The sequence below is a fragment of the Lutjanus erythropterus genome, chromosome 6 (assembly GCF_056507025.1).
Source record: "Lutjanus erythropterus isolate fLutEry1 chromosome 6, fLutEry1.hap2, whole genome shotgun sequence".
Taxonomy (NCBI): Eukaryota; Metazoa; Chordata; class Actinopteri; order Lutjaniformes; family Lutjanidae; genus Lutjanus; species Lutjanus erythropterus.
The window spans coordinates 24,609,988-24,635,747 of NC_139322.1; the positions used below are offsets into that span (position 1 = coordinate 24,609,988).

The 25,760-nt window shown below is 42.0% G+C and overlaps 1 protein-coding gene across 4 annotated transcripts in view; it reads left to right on the forward strand.

The window, feature by feature from the left end:
• The window catches only part of rerea (arginine-glutamic acid dipeptide (RE) repeats a), a 178,458-nt gene that overhangs the window by 54,892 nt on the left and 97,806 nt on the right, over positions 1-25,760 (forward strand). For all 4 annotated transcript variants that reach the window (XM_084721320.1, XM_084721321.1, XM_084721323.1 and 1 more), the window contains one exon: positions 21,824-22,334. In XM_084721320.1, the coding sequence (XP_084577446.1) occupies positions 21,968-22,334 (367 nt within the window). In that variant the 5' untranslated portion in view covers positions 21,824-21,967. The remainder of the gene's footprint in view (positions 1-21,823; positions 22,335-25,760) is intronic.

Consider the following 25,760-nt stretch of genomic DNA (forward strand, 5'->3'; position numbering starts at 1 on the left):
CTTTCAATTGTGGGGAAAACAAAACACTGATAAACATTTTTCACCGTTTTCTGACACTTTATGAACCAAAGAACTAATAGATTAATCGAGAAAATGATTGACAGCTTAATCAATAATGAAAATCATTAGTTGTAGCTCTGGTCTTTTTTGAAAGAGGGGTAGGGGCGGTGTGCGGGAGACAAACTGTTGAAGGACCACCAAATTAACTTGACTTCCCCCCTTCAGCACCCCAGAGGCTATGAACTCTGGCCCAAACCACATGCAGCTCTCACTGTGGGAGGGGGTGGGGGAGTGCCTGTTGTTGAAAAGAGCAAGGGGGGCTGGCTGGTGGGATGTGTGTGTGTTTGTGTGTGTGTGTGTGTTTAGGAGGGGGGCAGCTTAGGATTTGAAAGCAGACTACAGTTATTTGTCTGAAAGGCAGCTTATCTAATGTTTTCCAGTTATAGTAGAAGAAGGGGGGAGGGCTTGTTTACTTAAATCACTGTAAAATTGGTCATAGTAAGTCATAAAGTAAGTTTTCATATGACCAGACAGAAGCTGAATCTGCGGGGCATGTGGCCGCATAAGCACAAAGAAAGCTTCAGCCCTGAAACAAGATTCAAATCGAGGAAGTGAATCGGGGGGGTTGAAGCAGTGATTGCCTTCAATCTCTGCCATATAAAAACAGTCCCTTCCTGAATCCTCCCCCCGCCACTCCCGCAGAGTTCTTCTCTCAACTATTACATGGACTCAGATGTTGCAATGCTAATTGTGAGGAGCTAATCTCCAGCATGCCCAGCTTCCTGTGGCATTTTTTTTGTCCCACTACTAGCTGAGAAGTGACCTCTAGCTTAATGATTCAGATGTGATTAATCCACTTGAGTGGGACGACACCGCACAGGCTAATGTATGGCACAAGTGCGGCAGATAATGGATGGTTGTTGGAACATAAAGGGCATTTGCTTCAAGTGAAAACTGTTTGAACATTTGAGGCTTGCTTGGTTTTAAAAGTCATGCGAATGTGAATATGGTGCATTATATAAGTCACGAGGTGCAATTATAGTTAAAATGTTAACAATGGTTGCCTTTCTTAGTGCTCCTGTGACTCATAATGCTGAACTGTCAGTCGTTGCTCTATGATCTTTGATTTATATGTCATTAACAGATGGAGTGTAAAGATTTTACAGACAACAAGCCTCGCTTTTCTTTTATTGAGGATTTTCAGGTGATGTCACTTGTCAAATAAATTTATTTGAACTGCCATCTTGGTTGGCAATAAACATGAACATTTCACTCATGTACTGTAAACAGTAACCAACATAAGCACCAGCCAAATGTTGGTAAAATATGCGAGGGGCTGGGAGATTTGCTTCACGCACCAGCCAAAAGAAACAATGCTTATCTGTTGAGGTAAAATTGGGTAAAACTTTAACATTCTTTGGCCGTTGGGGAAAAAAATTTTGAATGCTGACTGTAGGTTTAATGATTGTAGATGAGTGTGCTGTTTTTCTTTTTTCTGATCACTCATTAGAGCTTTTTCCCTTTTACACCATAAACATTTTTCCTCTCCTTTGGTGGTAACTGAATTGAAAAAGGATTAGCACTTATATAAGAGTATCTCTTAGATGATAAACATGTATGTATGTTTATCAGAGCTGTAACAATGAGGCGATCGAAAGAAAATTAGTTGCCAACCATTTTGATAATTGATTAATTGTCTCACTCGTTTTTCAAGCAAACATGTCAAACATTTACTTCTCTCAGTTTCTTTAATGCAGGGATTTGCTACATTTCCTGCCATTTATGGCAGCAAATGAAGAGTCTCTGGCTTTTGGACTGTTGGTTGAACAAAAGAAGCTGCTGAAGATGTCACTTTGGGCTCAGGGAAATTCTGACATATTTTTCACAATTATTTGACATTTTATAGAGGGTTATGATTTGACACAATATAAGTAAAATTAAATTGTTCCAAGTCATCTTGGGGCACTTTTCTCATCAAGCCGTACTCTTTTTAAATCAGTTGTTTCCACCAGGTGTAAGCACTGGGGCAACTGTAGCAAGGAAAACCTTCCTTCTACCAGGCAGATCCAGGTGCTTTTTGTAATTGTGAAAGTGATCGGTAACTTAAGTAGTTAATAATTCTTTGTACTTATTTGTTTGTGTGGCTTTAGAGTATGAGCTCCTAGATACATGAATGATCCCATTCCTATCACTCCCATAGTGCCCAGTCCTAAATATGGCTGTAACCTTTTGAAATTACTTTTGTTTACACATTGATTTTTATCTACCAAATTGGCCAGAAGAAGATGGGAGTTGGCTGGGAAGGTAGGGGTCACGGTGGCCTGTTAAATGCTGTACTTTGACATTGAAAATGTAATTAAAAAAAAAAAAAAACCTTTGACACGGAAATCATTTTGGTTATATGGGCAACCTGCAATCACAGTCACAATCTCAGCCTGCACCGTCATGTGGGAAAACTTGTACAGCTTGTCTCTCTGAACACATTCTGAAATGGCATGTTCCTCACTTCCCCCAGAGGGTTAGGATATCCATTTAGTTTCACTACTTGTGGAGTGAATGAAAGAGGAAGTGGTCAGCCCTCTTAATGGAGTTGTACACAAGAGCCAGAGTTGTTCTGCAGCATGGGATTTTTTGTGGAGAAAGAGCTCCGAGGGTTTCACAGTAAAGGGTGCTATCAGATGAAAATATAGTAGCCTAAATCTTAATTACGTACACACACCACAACCATACTGCTGTCGCTGTCGTTTCACATCATCTCCATTTGCACTAGTGCTTCATACCAGTGTTTGGAGGAAATTAAATCTGATGTGCAATTTGATCTGGGTCTGAGTCCGCAGTCTGTGTTGTTGATTCATGTTAACTGAGGGGAAGCATAGTAACGCCGTGAGTCACCCCCCCCTTTCACAAACACAAGTCTCACCGCTGACAAGGTACAGAGAGCTAGTAAACATTCAGCTCACATACAGGCGCGTGTATGAGTGTCACCTCTGAGGAATCTGAGGGGCGATATCCGGATCAAAGAGGCTGTTTCCGACCATACAGAGAGAGAGATGCTTCATAGAGTGAGGCTGTAACGGCTGTCTAGCTGCTCAGAGGCGGCTGGATGTTTGACAGGGCATTGGAAAAACGTTATTTAATCTGCTCGCATGATGGTCCTCACTGGGATTGCACCACGCTGTGTCTCTGCCCCCTTTTCCCTCCCTGTGTCAGAATGATGGCGGTTTGCTGGCTGGTAGAAAAATGCTCAGCGGTTGTCTGTGTGTTGTGTTTTTGTAATGGTATGATGTAATGCGTAAAGAATCAGAGAAATTGTAATTGATGCAATGTTGGCGGGCCTCTAATTTTCTTTTTAACGAGTGAGTCTGCTGGGGTCTTCATATCTTATATCCATTTGGTTAATAGTCTGAGTCAATGACTCAACTCCATTCCATTGCAATCACAAAGAAATGACCCAACTGTTGTTATAATAAGCCACATGAATGAAAACAGATGTGATGTTTGACCCACTACAAAACAAACAGTTTGTAAGATACTGATCAGATTAGTGATAGACCGATTCATCGGTTGGCTTAAGAGTTTTGAGCCTTGCACTATACTCGGGTTTCCTCTGTCACTGTTGTCTTTTTTTTAAATGTTAATGTTTCTCCCATCCTAAATGACAGAAAATCCAAATTATAACCTTTAATGGCAAGCATTAAATATATAATATGTTGTAATGTATAGGAAAGGACTGCAACTAACTATTATTGTTGTTACTGATTAATCTGTTGATTATTTCCCCAATTAATCAGTTAGTTGTTTGGTCGCAAAAATGTCAGAAAATGGTGGGAAATGTTGATCACAGTTTCTCAAAGCCCAAGGTGACATCCTTGAATCCCTTTTTTTCTTCCACAACCCAAAGATATTCAGTAACTTAACATATTTACACTTACAAAGCTGAAATCAGAGAATGTGGACTTTAAGCTATAGTCAAATAATTGATTAATCTTAAGCATAACCCAGTGTATTTTTCTATTTCATTAATTAACAAAACTTTTATCTAAAGCAACATGATGCATGTAAGACATGTATATTAGACTGTAATATGCATGAAATAATGGAATTATACATGACATTTCTTTGTTTTGATATCGGCATGATATATCCAGGACTCTGTTGTATAACCCATATAGGCTGGCCACTAGAATAGATAAACATATGTAAATTAGACCACTGGCTGTTTGCTTGTGTGAATGTTGTTTTAACTGCATATATCTCAGCCACATAAAAGGTATCACAGACAGTTACCCTCCCTCTTTTGACCCCAACAATGCAGAAATGCGAGAGCTGCCTTGTCATAAAGCCAGGCGGAAAATCAATGAGGAGTCATGGCTTCCATACCATTGTTGGCATCATTTCCATCCCCCTACCTACTACACAGAAGCACAGATGCATGGTTTTGAGGAGTGATGATAAATCTCTTTAGCTCTTGTTGATTCTTTGGACGGGTTTCATTTCTAAATGGAACAAGCCAGCTCGCCACTTCCTGACCTATTGTCCTTGCAGATCGTGGTTTACCAGTGATGCATTTATAATATATTAGCCACTGATTGACATAGTGCACACAAAACACTGCTGCTAAGGAGGCAGTACCCTCTGGTGGGTGACTACTGAAATAGAGAGTGATGAAGGAGTGGAGAGAGGTGCTTTGATTGTTCATAGAAAATTCCATCTAATTTGTTGTGTGCACAGAGGAAGAAGGGCCGATATCTTTAATTAACATAAACCTCAGGAGCCAACGATGAGTGAGAAATTGGGGTAATTGAAAATAGGCCCTGTCTTCTTTTCCCCCCTCCTCTGTCTGTACATCCTTAAAGCAGCTGAGCCCATCGGAGGGCACTTTCACACATGTTAAGTGGGGGGGACATCTGGCCTCGTTAATTCAGTGCATGGTCATAAAGTGGAATGGCGGTCCCCACAGGGCCGGCCTGCTCTGAACACCGTCAGATGGAGCCTGCATGTCCTCGCTGCCTCCCCCTTCCTCCCTGTTGACTGTCCCTCTGACACCAGCTCTGACACTTGAACAAGAACGTCCCTGCAATCCCGCTATAACGCTTAAGCACAGATGCTTGCTGATGTTCGAGGGAGATAAAGTGACAGCACATAAATCTTTATGTCCCAGATCGTTAAATTGTGTAAACTGTAAGGCTGTAATGTGCCGTTTTGTTGGCCAATCCTAATTTTTTACTTAGATGAAGGATTATTTGCTGTAGGGTTGTATGAGTTACTTATCCATAGTCGGTGTGTTATGTACAGTAGATGGCACTTGGCACTCCTCCAGTTAGGAGAAGCAGAGAATAGCACCAGAACAGATGCTAGCTTAGCAACAAAAGGTAATTTAGCCTCCTACAAAGGTCCACCTAAAAATCAATATCATTTTAAGTGTATGCTGTATTTAGATTTTCACCACTTTACCTTGCTTTTCTATGAGAAGAATCAGTCTCTTTGAACCAACCAAACACCATAGGTAAAATGAGTGATTTTATCTTGCAGAACAAGGAAGTTGCTGATCTGTTTGCTGCTTTGATGTTAGTTTGTTTTTGTTATTTTATGACATCAGTGTTTAAAAAGGTATTTCACAGTCACCAAAGTCACAGAACAACACAAACAAACTGAACAGATTGAGGCAGTGGTAGACTAGCAACACCCCTGTTCTCCAAGATAAAACTAATGATTTCTCCTATGGAGTTTGGTTAGTTTGGAGAGAGTGATATTTGGCTTGTATAATGACAGTTTCCAGTCAGAAAAGGCTGTCTGATGGCAAAGCAGTGAAACTTTTGTTGCTGACCTTGTCTACAGCAGTACAATACTTAGCGTCCGTACTGGTGTCCCTCTCTGTTTCTCCAAACTGGATGCATGCCGACTGCCATCTAATGTAGGCAGTACACTGATTATTGATACATACTTCATACACCGGTACTTTAAATAATTCGAATAGTTCCTTTAACACAACAAAGAAACAAGACTTTAGCTTTCAACTACACCTAAACAGCTTTTCCCCCCACCATATATTGGGTATCAGTTGCCTGTGCCCATTAACCGTATGTGTTATGATGAGTGGGCTGTCAGAGTCTGTATTCCAGTATCCACCTTAACATCCATGCATCCTCAGGAATTGTGGCAAATAACCAAGTGACAGCAGTGGGGAAGCATTCATGCTGCGCATTCATTTCCTATTTTAGCAAGTAAACATTTAATGTGTTCAAATGTATCACGGCTTTATTTATGCATAGAATCTGCTGTTAAGTCTGAATTATACATTAGCCAATGAATAATGCATCAGTGCCATTCCTTAATGATTACTTGCCAGGCTGCGAATGGTAATATTTGCTGATAAATTTGCCCATTGATCTTGCTTGTGTTTAACCAGGCTTGTAGAGATGATGTTTGCTCCATTTTGTGTTTAGGGAGGGGTTTTTTGTCAAGGATGTAATCAAAAGCAAGCTAATTGTCTGGGTTTTTTTTTTTTTTTTTTTTTTTTTTTCTTCTTTTTTTCTCCAAGAAAATGTCTTTTAAAAAATGACAAGTGAGCCCTGGGGAATTAAAGCAAAATGGATACAATCTGAATTCTCCGAGTGCATACTAGTTCTCAGTTCTCTTACATCTCAGTAAGGCTTGTGTGTTTACATAGTGGTCTTTATGGCTGCTCTTAGGATGACTTATTTATCCTTAGACTTTGACAGATCAATGTCCAATTACAGTTTTGTCTGTGTTGGCTTGTGGCTGTTACATGACAGAGTATGTTTGTTTGAAGTGCAGAGTCTAGACTATGCGTGGTGAGCTTGTAATATAGCCCATACTTGGTGAAGGTTCTCTTTTGATATCATGTCTTTATTGGCCCTGGTCTTACGAGCCAGATTACTGGCACATTATCCATATAATGCTGCGAGTGTAGCATCGCCTTAAGCCTCAGAGCACAGCCCGTTACTGTGCAGATCTATTGCTTGTCCACACAATGAGAAAATATTGACTTGTTGTCACTCACTCATTTGATTAGTTGTGCGGGTGATTCTGCTTTTCATTTGTCACCCTGGCAACGTAAATGGGAAAACACAGCAACAGCCTCTTTTCTCTCCAATAATGAAGCACTGGAGCATTGCAGACTTATCACATCTGGAAAACCTCTGTCTCCAAAGCAGGAATGAATGTCTTTATCACTCATGGTGTATCATTGGCACTTGTCAGCTCAGCTAGTATCCACAAAAAGCCAACATTTGACAGCTTTTCTCACTGCAGAATGTGCAGCTGCGTGGGAGTGATGTACTCCAACAATTCCACTTTGATTTTACAGCTTAGTCGAGTGAGATTTAGCCGTATATTTACAGTGTTGGCGATTTACTCCATTTTCTTTTTGTCTGTAAGCAGAGCAGCTTAAAGCAGTCTGCTAGTGCTGTGTGTGTGTGTGTAAGCCAGGTCATAACGAGAACGCCTTACATTTAACCCAACAGGATTCATCAGCGGCCTTGTTCTTCCAAAAAATAATGAGGTAGACGGTAAGGGCTGCCCCCGGCTGCATGTAGGGAGATGATCTCTCTGAACCGGCAAATCATTCCTGTTTTTTATGCTAAAAAGACAGGCTAATGACTATTCTTGATGTGTGTCAGTGCTTTAAGTTAACTAGCTTTAATTCACAGAAAGATCTAATGGGCTTGATTGTCAAGCTGAGACGAGGCAGTCGGTGAGAGGCTTGTGCTCGGGTGGGGGTGGGGGAATGGGGAGTGTAATTGTTTTAGCTGGCGGTGATTCTCTCTGGAAGGGATGACTGCACAATCCAGATATGTAAACCAGGAGAAACTGAAAGGCAATATGCTGATACCTTGTCTGTTTCCCCTTGATCAGCCTAGCTTTTGAAATTAAATATCAAGGCTCTGCCCAAACACTCTTTTGGTTTCAGCTTGGCAGTAATGGCCGCTTTTACAAACCTGTGTCTGCTCAACTAAGCATTTCAAACATGTAAATTGTATGTGGGGAAACAGAGATCTTGAGGAAATCATTAACTGTGATGCTGCCACACCATAAAACAAAGAAGAGGGAGAATTAAAACAACAGATGCTCAAAGGGTTTGATTCTGCTTATTGGAGCATGACACTTATTTAGTTCAGTGGAGAATCTCCACAGACAATGATGCTGTGTCTTGCCAATGCCCTGCCATTCATCTCCTCTTCAGAGGCATTTGCAAAATATCAATTTAATGTTTTCACATCCATCCAAACCTCACGCTTCTTTGTTTGCTCGAGCCTGGTATCATTTTTGCACACTCAGAATCAGGTTGCTGCTACAGCTTCTATTGTTTATCAGGCTATAGCAGAGTAGACTTCCACCTCTTACGTTTCATAAATAACAAAGCTGCTCAGAGGAGGCTGCAGTGATAAAGTGAGCCGCCTCTATTGGTCTGATAAAGATCAACTTTAAGACCCACCAGGAAGCGGTCCAGTTTGCAAACACACGTTTTTTGAGGTTAGCGTTTGAGTCAGCGTCGGGGCAAGACTGGACATCTGTCTCCTAGTGATCTATAACGCCCACAATCCCTCCCACAGACTGTCAGCTTTGGCACTCGGAGCAGTACACCGGTTGCTGTAGTACACCCAGCCACCCACAACAGTGGCTTATCTTGCTAGCATAACAAACAGCGGGGCTAACAAAAGAGGATAGAAAGCAATGGGACACACGGTAACAGAGGACCTTAAGAGCGCTGTGCCATCATAACTCCACTTCAAAATGGGGGCCTTTGTTCTGAGATTGTTGGAGAGGACATCATAGCAAGGTAGCAGCAGATCTTTTCATCCTCAAACACACTCTCTCCCACTCATTCAGTGTGCTGTCGGTGAAGGAGATCCTCTGCCTGATAGGGCTTCAGAGGAAGGTATTCCTCAGGGACTGTTGTTGAGGGATTTCTACAGTTCTGCCATGCGCTGATTAAAGGAACACTTGTAGATAATCCTTTTAAAAAATAGGTCTTTGTTGTGGCAGTGGTGGTGGAGTGAGGCATGAGGGCAGAAAAAAGCCCCCAGATTTGGATTTTTAAATGGTTATCACCTTGGTATGATCGGCAACTCTGTTAAGATAAATATTTAATGACAGGGCGGCTGAAATAGAGCTGTTACTGACTGCTGGTGAGAAATGGAGCTTCTATTTAGGGCCCATACTGTTCCATAAAGTCATGGCATTGGTAGACAGCCCAAGGTTATTAGTGTGGTATGAGAGTAGTGTGTGTTTGTGGCGTGTCTGTGGGCTGCTGAAGAGTTCTCACTCTTTTTCTTGCTGCAGTGATATGAAGGAGAGAAATGCACTCAGTCTGTTATTGAGCATTCACTCATGAATCCTTGATGGATTACGGGTGTGTGTATGTGTGCGCTGTTGTGGCAGCAGCACTATACTTAATGCACGACAGCGATACTATTCAACCGCACTTCACTTGAACTATTTCCACAAGCGAAACAGCTGTATGTTTTGCCCTTTTTACTACCTTAGTTTTGCTTCGTTTCATTTCACATGCTCCCTGCCCTCTGGGTTCTTGTTTGATGTCATTCATGTCATGCAAAATTGATTGCGAAGGCTTGCATCAATGCCTGCTGCAATGAAGTTATCACAGTGCAAAGACAGATTTCCCTCACATTGATTCTCTTAACCTTACACTTTCACACTCAAGTGAATAGAAGCTTTTAAATTGATATCATCCTTGCTTTCAGATGTTTTTTGGCTCGGATTATGAAGGGGAAGCCTTTATTAGGACTTGAACGTTACTGCACAGCTCATTTAAACACTGATCTAGACTCCCGCTTGATTCATCCTGTTTACTCATTACATGATAGCTATGGCGAAAGCAATTACTTTCAGCTTTCAAGTACCTTGCTTTTGGTCACACAGCGGCTCTCATTCATTTCACTGGAGTTCCCAAGGCCCCGTGGCTTCCAATCAGTCCGGTGAGTGGCGTGCACTAACATCATGCCTCTTTGTGTAGGAAATAGGTGGGTAAACACAGCAGAGTCCTTGAAGCACTTCCCATCCCTGCTATTGGATTACCAGCTGCCTTTCCGGGTCTCATCTGCACAGATGAGTGCCAAGATCAATGGAGCTCTTAGTGCAAAGCTAATTCGATCAGGACTGGCTTTGCTACTGCTGATCAGAGATTATTTTTTTCTTACGTGAAACAAAAACTTAATCAAGTCAAGCCCATGTCCAATAGCCCGTATTTTCAGCCGCTCTGACTCCCATAGACATCAATTAGGAGGCATTTCATATTCATTATTGAATTGTTGGGTTGGCCTGCTGAGAAGAGGTGTGGAGATGGAAGTAGTGAACTGCTGTGTAAAGTGATCTGGCCAGTTTTTGCTGAGTGTAGCAGGAAACCCGCCTTTTTCTCCTTAGCAGAGTAACTGGCATCATAAATAAGCTAAGAGTGTGTTTTTAGAGGGATGAGGTGTCTTCCTGCTTTTGATGGTGAGCTGAGAGAAAGGGGTTGAAGGGCATATTGACCCTCTTGTTCTGGAAAGCGAAAAGCAGACTCTTCAGTGCCCCTTGTTCCCCCATTAATTATTGTTTGATGCTAATAAAGGAGGGTGGTGGGGGGATGGGGCATGTTATGAAACATAATTATTCATTGCAGCATTTCCCCTCGACGAGCCTTGTTCCCTCCCTCCCCTTGTGCTTAGCGAGGAAGCTGCCAGGGCTGTCAGTTGAGTACAGCAGGCAAAGATGTCCCTTCAGCCTTTTAAGGAGGGGACAGGAGGGAGCAGGGTGAAGGGCGCCATTTGCCCGAGTGATATATGAGGAGAGACGGCAATATATGTAAGGAGCTGCTGAAAGACAGATAGAAGGTCAAGGCACATTACACTCCAGCCATTTATTGGCTGAGCACATAGTCTGACCTGGACTGCAAATACAGTTGCTCAGCAGCAGCTTTTTTTCTGTTTATATATGTATGTGTACCCCTGTAACTGTGTGTGTGTGTGTGTGTCAATGGTCTACACATTTTAGATTGACACGTGTGTATACACACAGATGAATGCTTCACTGTAGTGAATATGCTCTCAGTGGCTTTTTATAAGCTTGCAGATGCAGTGGGAAGCTATTTTAACAAGACTGTAGCTCCACAAACCTGTCCTCCTAGATTTCTACTAAGCGACTGCGATGGCAGAAGCACTAGAGGCTGATTTCTTATGCATGAGCACAGCATATGGCATGCTTAAACACAATGCAAGCATGGGATTAGTTAACAATTGTGTCTTATCAGTGCAGTAGAAACGTTTACTCCATATGTGTGTGTGTGTGTGTGTATATATATATATATATATACATATATATATATATATATATATATATATATATATATATATGTATATATATATATATATATATATATATGTATATATATATATATATGTATGTGTATATATATATATATATATATATATATATATATATATATATATATATATATATATATATATATATATATATAGATATATATATATATAGATATATATGTATATATATATATATATATATGTATGTATATATATGTGTATATATATGTATATATATATGTATATATATATGTATATATATATGTATGTATATATATGTGTATATATATGTATATATATATATGTATATGTATATATATATATATATATATATATATATATATATATATATATAACCTTTTCCTACTGTTACTTTGCTAAATATTAAAGCCACTGGAAATCCAAATCCACAATACCCTTCTGACTATGTAAGTTAGCATCTTATGTACATAATGGTAAGCATCTGAAAAGGAATAGGAATTAGTTTTCAACCAAATTTGAAATATTGTCATTTAAGTTTTTTTTTTAACACTTTCTTAATATCAGATTTTAATTAGGGATACACCGATTGACCAACCAGAGACTGGAACGGGCTGGTTTTCAGCATGACCGGCCGGTCAGCGCCACATATCCTACTCTGTGCCCCTCCATTCACATACATGGTCTTCACGGTGGTCACGTCGTGTGCACAGCACAAACTGACTGTAATGTCACTCACACCACAGCTATGATCGCAGCAGCACACACACAGACACATGCTTGCATGATATTGACAGAAAATTAGAATTGGTGCATTTCTAATTTTAATTTGGCATGCTTATGCTTAGACATTTATTGCAAAAATTTCACAGTTAATCTCACAGACCACTCATAAGAAATCCACACTAGTTGCCCTATTCGAACTAAATGAGGAACTGAAGCTGTTATGTCGCTCCAGACTCATTTGAAGAACATTTTAGCTAACAAAACATGGGAGATGCTGGTGTACCGCTGCCTCAATTTGTCAATTTGTTTGTGTTATTGTATGCCTTTGGTGATCTGAACTAAGCTTTTAAATCACCAAAGTTACACAGTAATATTAACTAACTAACTAATCGAGGCAACAGTTGACCAGTAACGTGCCTATTCTGAATAGTAAAATTACTGATTTTGTTTGGAAGAAAGTGTAGATTCAGTTCCTGATCAAAGATGGCTGTCTAACAACAAAGTCAAGTCGTGAAAAAATCCTTAATAGGCATACAGCACACTTAAACTGGTATAGATTTTTGTTTTATTTGTTTTGGGAACTGGGTTTTCTAACAGTTATTAATATTTATTTGTAAACATATTTTTGTGGATGCTTAATGAGACACTCAGCTCTGCTATCATGTATACATTTTTACTATTTCACAACAAATTTCTAGAGGCGTTAAGAAAGCAAATCATTTTGGAGGTGTTCTCTGTATTTTAAAAGAGTGTGTTGTTGGCAAAGGCAGGGCTAAATGGTATTTTCATTGTCATTAATGGCCCAGTGATGAGAGGAGAAGTCGGTGAGACTGCCATGGTTTAAAGCCTAACATTAACATTCCAAGAATATCTGAGGCTTATTCACTGCAACTCAGCCGCACAACCATCTGCGTTCACCTTTGGTTTAAAAAAGACAACAGGCCTGTAGTCACCGCCTGAGCTCTGTTGTGTCATGCGGTATTTTTAATGTGCCATTGTTGTTGCACAGTGAAGGATGCACTGTGTAATCCAATATATTGCAGTTGTTAGGTGTTTGGAAAGATGAAAAATATGCAGCTTGTGTTTGCTGGAGGCATAGCACACTATCAGTCAGGGATCAAGTCTCCATTTCACACATGAACAGGCAGAGTTAATCTGTGGATCACTACTGTACACTGCGTAATATCCAGCCTCCACTCTCATATTTTCCCAAAAAGCCCATTGTTCTAGGCCCCTGCAGCTAATGCTTTTGGAAAATAGTTACCTTTTTGTAGCTGTTGTGTATTTTTAGGTTAAGACCTAAGCGTTAGCTCATGGTCCAGGTAGTAAACCACACAGGTCTGACTTCTTCAGACTCTTTAAAATTAATTGTGTGTATTTGTAGCCTGCCTGCCGGTGTGTGTGTGTGGCCTGTGTGTTTGTGGCAGGGTCCACTAAAATGCCACTGCTGTAAGAGGCCCAGTCCCAGCCACTGCATGTTTTATGAGCTGTCCACAGAGGATATGGGAGCTCTGAGCTCAGATCCTGCTTGTTCCAGCAACGTTTTCATCACTTCAGGCCATTTCCCCCCCTCGCTTTTTTTTTTTAGATTTTTTTTTTATTTGGAAATGTTGACAAGCACAAAGTGAGTATGTTCTTAGACTAATATTTAATTTTTTTTAATGCACACAATGAATAACTTATCCACCCACCTGCCCCACCCCTAAAACATGAAGTACAGTCACCTCGAGTAGCAGAAATAAAATATTTAAAAAAAACATATGAACAAGATTAGATTTAACCGTGCTGTCATTATGAATATACACAAAGACGGTACAGTATGTATTTTTGCATACCTGCCCACATCAGTCTACAAGATAAATGCACATTAAATACAGTATACATACATAATAGGCATATAGAGCTCAACAGTAACCACCCTCTTTTTTCAGCAGCTTGGGTTCTGGAAGTGAATTTCCCATTAATTCACTCCACGGACATTTCAGAAAATTCTTATGTAAAAAATTGTAAGCCTGAAACCAAACCAACTATGAGATGAATCGTGACCATTAAACAGTGAATTCTGAATAAAAAATAGATCTGAGAATGGAAAAAGGTAAAGGTACAAGATTGTGTACATAAATATTTGAAGAGCGAACCCCAGACTACTTAGCTCATAAACCATTGCAAATGATACTGCTTCTTCTTAAATTAAACTGTCTTTATTATAGTGTTTATACTGTTAATAACAGTGTTTGTAATATGTTGTAGTGTGTGTTTATAGAAATTATATTCACTGTGGCATAATGACATTAATAGTACAACTCGTGGTAGCTAAGCTTAGCTACCTAGCTATCCAGCCAGCTAGTAGAACTACTCATTTGCAGTTGTGGTCAGCATTTCCATGGTAACAGTGAGCTCCACTTGAGACATCACAGTTACAGTTAGGATTGTGGGTATTGTAGTACATCTCCGTGACATTTTCACTTCTGGAACCTCATCCACAAAACATTTATAACATATGGAGTGGCATATGAAGAGTAATAGAGTGCCCAAACTATTCCTTAGCACTGTTGGAAATACATATACATATTGGCAGAAACCAATAGTGATAAAAGCAGAAACAAACAGTTTTAAGTTAGCCTAAATTTGTCAAAACTAAAAATGGTTTTGACAAATCTAAGCATTTTGTATTGTATGAATTGCAGCAGGTCACTCAGCCACAAAGACATAGGTAAAGGAAACGCATTCAGAATCTAGAATTTACAACACAGCCATGTCTGCGGCTATAGGTGAAAAAGCGTGGCTACTAGCTGTATGGAGGCCTCAAAGAGTTCTGATTCATATTATTCTCCTCATGCGCACTGCAGAGGGTGCTTTCCCTCTGCCTAGGATCACTGGCCTGCATGACTGAGATGGTGGATGACAAGGCTGAACGCTACACTGAATATTCCACTCCTCTCGTCACCTCCCCCGCTGACTGCTTTCTAAAGCCGTCCTTTTCCTTGAACAAACACGTCTCCGACTGGAGAACGCACACTGACGGTGTCTATTTGCAGTGCCCACACATTTACTCGTGAGTTATGGCTCTGGTTGCGAGAATGCTGAAATTAGCATTGAGGGGAACACAAAAACGGGTAGAAGAGGAATCCTTTGTTTTATTTATGTTGTAGTGGCAGTCAGTCATGATGGCTGGTTGGGCTGGCGGTTGGCGGTTAGGGGAGAGGCGTTTGCATATGAAATAATAGCCCTTCCTAATTAGAGGTAATACCATCCTGTGGTATCTAGAGGTGGAGGTGTTTTTTTGGCTCGGGTCATTATAAGACGTTGAATAGAGGGATTGCCCTTCTCCCCTCCCCGACCATCTGTTTGAGGACAGAGCAGTTTGCCACCATCACATAGCTAAATAATTTAGGTGGAAAAATGGTCCTGTGTACTGACCTAATGGCTTTGTTTTTCGGAGCTGTTCTTGAAAACATCCTTCAGTGCCCCCGCTGGCCTGTGCTGTCAGTCTGAAGCCTCAGAGCTGTCTTATCTGTCACTCTAATCTATTTATGTTAGTTTTTCCTCTGTGTTGGCACGTCGCTCTGTGTGACATAGTGATTAGAGTAGCTGGAGGATGTAGGGCAGCTGTATGAATACATTTCCTGCTCTCCCACACTCATTTAGACTACCAGTTGGAGTTGAACTGACGGAGAGGATCGTTAAGCTGATAGGCAGATCTGGGAAGGAGGAAGAGTGGGGATATTTGATTGCAGAATATCAGTGAAAGTGGTACATGATTGAGTGCTCAAATATTAAAATCTCAAGAGTCCTTTCATTCTAACAGAAGACAAAATCACTGTTGAGGTGTTTTTTTTTCTTTCGACAGTAAATCTCTTTTTACTATATACTTCTGATTGAGAAAATGTCATGTAACTCATTTCCTCCTCCCCTTGTTCCATTTTATAGAGATAAATGTTTGAGGATGCATATATTTTTTAGTACAAATCAGCTTGAATGTGTCCTAAGTGCATGTTTATACCTCTGCTGGCCTCAGCTTTACCTTTCACTAAATTTCCAACAGTACAATTTACCAAAAAATTGAATCGTCACTGCCACCTCCAGAGGCAGAAGACACTAGAAATCCTATCGAATCATACACTTCATTCACACTGCAAAAAAGTACCCCCCAGATTTACAGGGAAATTCAATTAAGAGCCACATTCATGATATCCCCGTCTGCTGCCACGTACCTCACATTCTCCTGCCTCTCTTATCAATGACACATTGGCAAAGGTCCTTTTTCCTGGCCTGCTCATGATTACATTTCTCAAGAGCGCCTCATTTAGAGGCAAAGGGGAATGGTGACAATAGACAACCCTGGCATTTTCCCTCAGGAGCCGTGTCAAAACATGATGCCTTGTGAAGCCGCCGCAATGGCCTTCAGCTTTGCTCCAGCCAGACAAACGTGGCGGACGGAGAGCAGGTACTGTGTCTTGAAGTGAGCTGGTATTAGGCTTCTGAAATGAAGTCCTGTTCACAGACCCTGTAGATAATGGACATCTTGGTTGTGGAGCGGCCCCCTCAGGGCCATTTGGAGCTCTGGCGGAGAGCACACAAACAGGGGACTAGGGGAGGATTTAGCCTTCTTTTAGAGATGGAGTAGAGGCTTAAACCCTGTGGAGCACACAGTCTGGTACTTATGTCTGTGGATGGAAGTACCTGTGGACTGTTGGACAGAGAATATGTTCGACTTAGTGGGAATCGGTTTATATTACAAAAAGAGAGTACTGGATGCTATTGTTGGCCCGGGGAGATTTTGTAAATTGTCTTAATCATTGTAGACAGTGATAGTTTATTGTTGCACACAGTGTCATTGTGCATGAGAATCTGTTCTCGTGCTGCAGTGCTTTGCTTTTTACCATGGGAGTCTCTAGGCAGGTTTAAATGTTGATGTTGGAAAGCCCCAAGCTATCTTTTCTTGAGCATGGCTTTTACCTACTAAACTAACCCCGGATGCCAGCTAAAAATAGAGCCTTTTGTGAGTGCAGCTTTAGCAGAGGGAAAAAAGATGCGGTTACTCATCAGTGAATTGAAAAACAAGTGGAGCAGACAAGTGTCTTTGCCCTGCCAATGTGAACTAAAACAGAGAGGGCCTAGGAGAATAAAGCGAGCCATGATTGCACCAGGTAAGACAAAGCAGGCAGGGTGCAGAGACCACAGAGAATCCCTTATGAAGTGGCCTACCCCTCGCCTCCAGCTGAGCCTTTCATTGTGCTGTTGTTTCTGGGGGGCTTGGATGGCAGTTTAGATTAGATGGCACTGAGTAATGGATTGGAGCTGACGAAAACCTGCTGTAGCTCGACATCACCGCGGCTAGGATCCGTGCACTGCTGAGGATCTGGCTGGTTTATTCGGATCAATTTGAGTTGCCCTCATTGTTAATAACCCTGTGTATATTCATGCTAACATTGTTCTCCTCTAATCTGTATTCATGCGAGTATTTCATTCAATCCCTTTGCAAAGCCGGTCCTAAATCCTTGCCAATCACATTTTGCTACTTCATAATTCTCCAATTGAATATGCCATGAATGACTTTTCAGTCTCTCTCCCAAAACTGAGTAGATCACTGTGCTGCTTATATTGTGGTCTATTTTACATTTAAATGTAGACGTTTCTAGTTTTTCTTTATTATTTCTTCTACAAAATGCTGTGTGAATAAGTGTCCAGTTTTTGCAAATTTCTGATCCAAGATAATCAATTAGCAAAATTTGGCGGGATTAAAAAAGAAACCCTACAGCTGTATAGGTACTCAAGTGAAGCGTGATAATTTGGATGTTTATCCTTAGACAGGTTTTGATTAAAACTACAGAGATGAGCATGGATTTGGGTAAATGTGGGAGTGATTGGAATGAATAAAACATGGCTTTTTAAAAGGCTGTTCGACTGAGAGGGAGAGGGAAAAGGAAAAAAAGCTGTGTTTAGTAACAGGAACCTGCTGTGTGGCCATTGTGGGGGATGATGTGTTAATCGAGCCACAAACTGTGTGGTTTTTCAGGCCAGAGGTCTCATTTAAACAGGCACAGCAAAGAGAAATGTATTTGAGCGGGGCCCCGCTGGCTGCTAGCCCTTGACTCCGTTGCAGTAATGTAAATGGTGGATTAGGTGACGTTGGCTGGGACCCCCTCAACCCCTCTCCAGCCACCGCCCCCTCCTTCTCTTTTCCATTAAGACAGCTGGTATCTTTCAAAGGGTCCTGGCCCAGTGATTGATGTGTAATAGCTCCAAGCCTCACCTGCCCCCTCACAGCGTTATTCATCGGCCAGGCAGCCAGCGCTGCTTTCTACTAACCACTTTGTTTCCCGGGTAGTGGGTGGAAAGCCCTCTCCTTCGCTTTCTCTCTCTCTCACTTTCTCTTTCTCACTCTCTTCTCTCTGTCAGCCATCAATACATTATGACTTTTTTTTGCCACGGTATTACTACTTCACCTCACTCTTACTCACTCAATTTGTTCAACTTCAAATTGCTCTTTTATCTGCATCAAAGTACAGCCCTGCTTGACCGATACTGGATTTTTGGGGGTGATACCAATTTATGGTGTAAGGAAATATTGATACACTTGAGTAACATTAAATATTATGTTACTGTATTGAGTTTCGCAAACACTGAACCATCATATTGCAATACATGTAAAGATTTGTGGCAGTGGGTTATTTTTTTGTTGTGTTTAAACCGCCAACTGCTAGATAGCAGTTTTGTTATCTATCTTTACTAGTCTGATTGCATAAAAAAGTAAACTTTAATTCAGATGTTGTGCATATGGTGGTGTTTTCTTTAAACTATAACAGTTTTCCTAAAATGAGATTCAAATAAGCAATAAATCACCTTGCTTACAGTATTGCAATATCATAATCCCTATATTGTGATACGTATTTTATTGCCAGATTGTTGCCAACACACAGCCCTAATACCAGTATTAGGGAGTAAAAAAATCAATATATTGACAGAAATTCCCTATACAATATATTTTAGAATTATATACATAAACCCCCTTTTTTCAATGATCCCGCAAAACCGATTAACACTTGTGCTGAAAGTATGTGTAGCAGGATATTTTACAAATTAAAAATAAATCATACTGTCCAAAATTATGTTTGGGCACTGGAACAGTAAACTTTCATTAGTATTTTTAATAATTATTAGAAACACAAAGAGCTAAATGTATGTATACATTAATCCTGAAATGAGAACAAGTGAGTAAGACCAAATATACACAGAATGCTTTTTGTTAAGCTAACAAAAAAAAAAAATCTGCATTGACAGTGCTGTTTTGAACATTTTTTTTTCAAAAAGTGCATATCTGACTACTCTGATAGACCAATATCAGGCTGATAATATGGGCTGACTATAAGGTTGTCAAAAAAATAACTTAGTATTGATACTTTTTCAGTACCACATCTTTATAACGATACAATATCTGTGAATTATAATATCAAAAGCACCAAAGCTTGTAAAAAATAGATCTAAGTGTCAAGACCTCTGTCCAGTTTGGCCTGAACAGGTCCAGCCTGAAATGATGTTAGCAGCATATCATATTTTGTATGCCTGGGACTTTGTTTTCTTTTTTGCCTTGGTATTCAAAGAGGTAGTAAGTATTGTTTTGCATACTAGTATTGTATCAAAGTTTAAAATTCTGGTATCACGACAACTCTCTGATGTTCAACAAAGTAACCACAGACACTTGAACATATTTTTAATTGGCCGGTAAAAATTAAAACATGAGTGAGCACATGTCTGTATGAAGATTTTCTTTTCCTCTTAGGGTTAATATAAACACAGTTATGTTAATGTCAGCAAGGTAATTGCACATACATCATGGGGAATGAGGCAGTTGTGTAAAGTGTATCCAGATGCAAACTAATAATACCTAGATTGTAAAGATGCTTATTGAGGCTTATAGCGGCCCACGACATCAAAGGAGAATGGGCCAGGCCTCCATTTGCAACAGTTCAGGGTCCTGGTTGGTTTCAGTGGAAGAGGCTTATGTTACTGATTAGAGGAGAGAAGAGGTGCTTAGCTCATACACAGATTCTGGCGGCTCCCAGGATTAGAGTCGTGCTATCAAATGGTACCTTCATCAATGTTTTCATGTTTCTCACACCTCCGAGACATGCTGCTGGAAATGGACACAGGAGGGGTGCACAGTATGCTTTTTGGCACACCGACTGAGGTGTCCATTCAAGCACATGCGCGTCACATCCCCCCCTGAATCCTCACGTCCTGCGTGCGCGCTAATGTGCTCTTGTGTGTATATGCTGGCAGCCCAGTGGTCGCCGTGGTAACTCATCATTAGGTGATTAATGGGGCTGTGACGAGGCTGCGGTTTAATCAGGCCCAGTGTTTGTGTTGAAGCCGACGACAAGAGCAGCTGCCCTGTCAGTTGGTGTCTGCTCACGAGATGACAGCACCCGCTGCTGAGGAGCGCCGTTGTCAAATGCACTTCATTGTATGAGAGTGTGTCGGTGTGTGTGCCTGTCAAGAACCTTTCCTCCACCTTCCTCTTTCTTTCTATTCTTCACTTCATATTCTTTTTCCCAATAAACCCATGTCCATTTGCAGACATGCTGTATAATTTTCACTTGGAGCCGCTCTACCTGGCTCAATCCATACCCCTCCCTCTTTTTTCACTCTCCCTCTCCCACCCTGCTTTCACAGCCATGGTAACGTGGGTGCTGATTGCCTGGTCTGATCCCTCTGGGGGCTGTAATAACTATTTCTAGTTAATTTGTTGCGGTGGGGGCGGAGGGGGCAAACACTGGCAGTAAATGAGAAGCCTCCTTTGTAGGCACAGTGTGTAGGGCAGTGTAGTGCAGAGACAGCGTGCTGCTTCAGCTTTGCCCACTTCACTGTTTATGGAGGATTTCATTATGGCATGAGAAAGTGGTAGTCGAGTTCCTTTTGAGTGAACGGCGCTAGCTGAAAATGGCAGTGGACTGGGCATGGTGAATGACTGGCTGAGCCACTCTCCTCTCCCTTTCCTTACCCAGTGGATTGCTGTGTTCTTCCCTCCAGAGCTGTCACTTCACATTAGCACAGTGGTGACTGTCAGCCAGGGCAGAGGGCTGGGATGGGGTGCAGTCCAGTAAGCCAGAATACACACACACACACACAGATGAGTAAAATTGAGCCTGGTGTCATCACAGATGGTCTGCAGAGAAGTTAGCCAGTTAACTCTGTCATTGAGCTTCGTGCTGTGTTTCTCCCGTGGCATCGCAAAAGACAAGCAGCATCTTGTGCTGAAAAAGCCCCTTGACACATTATCTCTGAGGAATTCTATTGGCTGCATGCCTCATTCTCAATGCAGCAGCACTACCTTCTTTAAGCTCATTCAGTTACAACATCCCTTTAGCTTATTGTGTTACAAATACTGTACATGCTGCACTTGTCTTTATACTTTTCTCACTCTCCTTTTTTTCCCATTCTTTTACCCTGAAATAACTCTGTTTTACCGCCTCACTGAAAGAATGGAAATATGTTTGAGCAGGAAGCTAGAAGGCTCTGTTCTTTGATAAAGCTACTCAGTGTTCTCCAGAGTATACATGGTTGTGGAAGGGAGTGCCAACAATTACTGTGATGTTGAGAAGAGTCAGCACAGCTGCCTGATCTCCAGGAACTAATCTTGTATTTCTCACCCAAGATCTCCTCCAGCAGAAAACAACCCTTTAAACTTAGAAATGTAGCTTCTGCACTGTGAGGATAATGGTTATTGACATGGGGTTATGCTAATTATTGTTCTTCTCTCTTGTCCACAGCTTTTCTGAAACACTGGGGTTGTTGGTGTGGCCAAATTTTCCCTGGATTTGACTGGTAAATTCAGAAGACTGAAGCCCAGGCTCACAGTCTACCTTTCACGGAGGCCCAGCCGTGAGAGGACTGAGGAAGGCACGTGGCGGATCATGACGGCCGACAAAGAGAAGGAGAGGGAGAAAGAGCGGGACAGAGACAGAGACAGGGACCGGGACAAGAGAGAAGCCGGTAAGTCCCGGCGGCAGGACGGGGACCGGGGTGACCGTGAGAGCGAAAGCTCCAGGCCCCGACGTAGCTGTACTCTTGAAGGTGGGGCCAAGAACTATGCAGAGAGCGAGCACAGCGAGGATGAGGACAACGACAATGGCAGCACAGGTGGAGGCAGCGGCACGGCCGAGGAGGCTGGCAAGAAGGGCAAGAAGAAGACGCCGAAGAAGAAGTCACGCTACGAGCGCACAGAGAACGGAGAAATCACGTCCTTCATTACAGAAGACGATGTTGTTTACAGACCTGGAGGTAAGTTCATGTCATGGCTAATGTAATAAGGGATAATTTGGAGTGGGCTTGTTTGAGGCACTTCATGATAGTCAGCATTGCAGCATTAGATGCAATCCCAGTTTGGGAAAAGAGCAGGGGTCCCAGTGTAGGAAGGTCAGCAGTGTACTGCTGTGGACAGGGTCAGCAGCAAAAAGTATTTTATCCACCTAAAAGAAATCAATATTACTTAGGTGTGTACGCTATATATAGTATATTTCAACCATTTTACCTTGCTGTCAGACAGCCCTTTTCAACATGAAATAGATGTTATATAAGCCACATATCACCTTCTCTAAACCCACCAAACTTGATTGGCAAAATCAGTATTTTTACGTCACAGAACAGAGGAATTGCTGGTCTACTGTTGCAGCAATTGGTTAGTTTGTTTGTGTTATTGGGTGACTTCTATGTGTTAAAAGATTAGTTCAGATTCACCAAAGTCACATGATAATACATGCAAACTAGTAGATCAGTAGAGCAGCAATTCCCGTATTCTGAGAGGTAAAATTACTGTTTTTGCCTGTAGTGTTTGGTTGGTTTAGAGATGGAGAGAGTGGTATTTGGCTTGTGTAACAGCAGTTTCTCACTGGAAAAGGCTGGCAGGATAATGGGGTAGACTGAACTGATATTGACTTACTATAGGTGGGCCTTTTTTAAGTGGCTAAAATACATTTTGGTGTTGTCCCCGTCCACAGCTGTCCATTGCTTAGATTCTGTGCTGCTGCTCTTGTCTGCTTCCCCAAACTGGGTATGTGTCAACTGCCATTAACTGTAGCTAATACACTGACCATGGATAGGTACCTCATAAAACCCCTCATCAAGTAATCCACATTATTATTTTAAGTTACATTTTTAATTAATCACTGATTGATTTCTGGGTGCTTATGTCAAAAAACAGATTACAGATTCTCTAAAGTAGTGAGACTCTAATGGCAGAAGTACTCCATCAGACTAGAAGGCCGATGCATCATACAATCAATTCCAAGTTGACCCACTCTGTACTTTGTCTTGGGTTAAGTCAATAAAGCAAAGTGGTGCTTCTTCACTAGATGATGTGATAGTGACGATAGCCATGATAATGATTTCATCCCAATGCCATCTGACTCACTAAAAGTATGCTATCTCCTCTCAGGCCAAAAGGTACTCCAGTTTCCTGGAGAGATGTTTGAGCTGCGGTGCAATGTCTTCATTATGTCGCATGAATGAGGCTAAAAAGGGAACCAACCTTTTCCGCAGCTGTAAACATGGCCTCTCTTTCACCTTCTGTTTATAAATTGGTTGCATTAGAGGAGGGGAATGTCAGCACTCACTGTCGGAAGGAAGCCAGGCTTTGCTAGCCGCGCCTGTGTGTGTAGTCCGCTCTAGCTCGGCTACCGCTCAGTGCCTTGCAACTAAATCATTGCCGCCATGTCTTTTCGTTTATCTAGCAGCTAGCAAAAGGTCAAGTAGTGGTGTGGGGAGGGGTGGCCCACATTGCTCGGGGAGTTAATGGGAAGACGTAGGAAATCATAGCCACTGTGTTAGGTTATCTTCTCCTCCAACTACCTACCCATACACACATTCAACATCTCCTTTTTTCTTTCAGCTACTGTACTAAAGAGACAACTTGAGACAACCCCGTCTTAAACTTAATCTTGTTGGCTAAATTATCTCAGCGCCGGTATCATTGGAGGTCCTCAAGCAGGCAGGCACACTGAACCCAATCCTTGTTGTTGTTCACTCTCTATTTCTCTCTCTCTAATGCTCTGCAACGGACTCCACTGAAGCCTTTTTTGCTCCGCATTTCATGTTTAATAGAGAGAGCACCGGTGCTTTGTCTCACAGTTAACCATGCGGAGACGAGGGGGGAGTTGAGAGGAAGAGAGGGGGTTTGAGGAAAAAAAAAAAAACGGAAGCAGCCAGTCACATCAATGAAACATTCAAAAGGCATATAAACAAAGTCGACCGTCTCAGTGGATTAGCCCTGGCGAATATTTATATTTCCACATCCGAGCGAACAGCGCAGCCGGTGTCTGGTTGACGGGGAATATTTATGTTTCCTGTCTTCTCCTTCAATTAGTTTGACAGGTCTAGAGCGGCCCGGGTGTCACAACCTGCTCCCACCGCGCAGACTGGAGCTGTTAGATTGGTTTAGATTAGGGATGAGCCAGGATTGGGTGGCGGTGGCCCCAGCGCCAGTACACTAGTTTGTAATTTACCTCCTTTTGTCAACATAGAAGATCCTCCACCTCAGCAACTGACCTCCTGCTGTCTCCTCTGCTTATTGTTCAAGTGATAAGCCCTCTGTGTGTGCTTGATTTCCTCCTCCTGCTTGGTCATTGGTAGCAGCCTTCTTGCAATCAGATTTGATGTGTGCAGCTTAGGCAGGCACAAAGCCTGCAATGGATTATGCTTTACTAAATGTTAAATCCCTTTATAGCCGTCTAGTGACACACAATATGTAAAACTGACCACCCTCGGAGAGGGATTTGCACCACCCCAGACATGGGGAGAGGGAAGTTGGAAAACAGGGCAGAAACTAGAAGAAATAGTGAATCAAAATGCTGCTCTGATTGCTTTTGTCACAGGCAGCTTTAGAAACATTCAGGCCCATGTCATCACATAAGAAATAACAGGTAAGCTAGTATTGAAACCGTGTGCACACTCCCAATCTCCAGCCACCCTCCAATCTCTCTGCTTAGCCTTTCTATCCCTTGAAGATGGGTTCAGGCGGCTTAGTACACATCGATTGGATGGGGAAGGGTGGAAGGACAAGTGCAATGGGCCAATAGGTGGGCCTGCAGCTAAATCTAGCCCTGCTGCTGTTTTAAAAAGGATGGAGGAGTGTGTCTGTGGCGGTGGCCGGGGGACTGTGTCCCGGGTCATTTGTATGGTCGGCTGCCGGGGCGAACAGCCCGATGCAGTGCAAGCAGACACACCAAATCGATCCATGCCCTGTGGCTGAGCTCTCGCCACTTCCCCAGGCCCAGCCAGACACCTCCAGAGCCTGTTCTCTACACTCGTCCACCCCCACCCCAGATTATAGATCCTCTCTCTGGAGATTATACACACTGCCATGGGGGGATCAATAGGAGACACCCTAGAAGCTCGGACACACAAAAAACATGTCAGTACACACACATACACAGCACGCTGATAACCGGTATCTGTGCGTACTCACAAGTGTACAGTAACACATATACATGCACACACTAACACATATACAAAGCATGCTTTTAACAGCCATAGACACGGTCCCTATCTTCGACAAGCACACTCTGCAACACACACAATACACACACACACACACACACACACACACACAAACACACAATACTATCCACAGTGCTCATCCTTCTCTCCACTGCAGTAGGACTGTGCCTGGTGCTGCAGGCGGCTGGCTGCCATAGCATGTCTCCTTCCTTC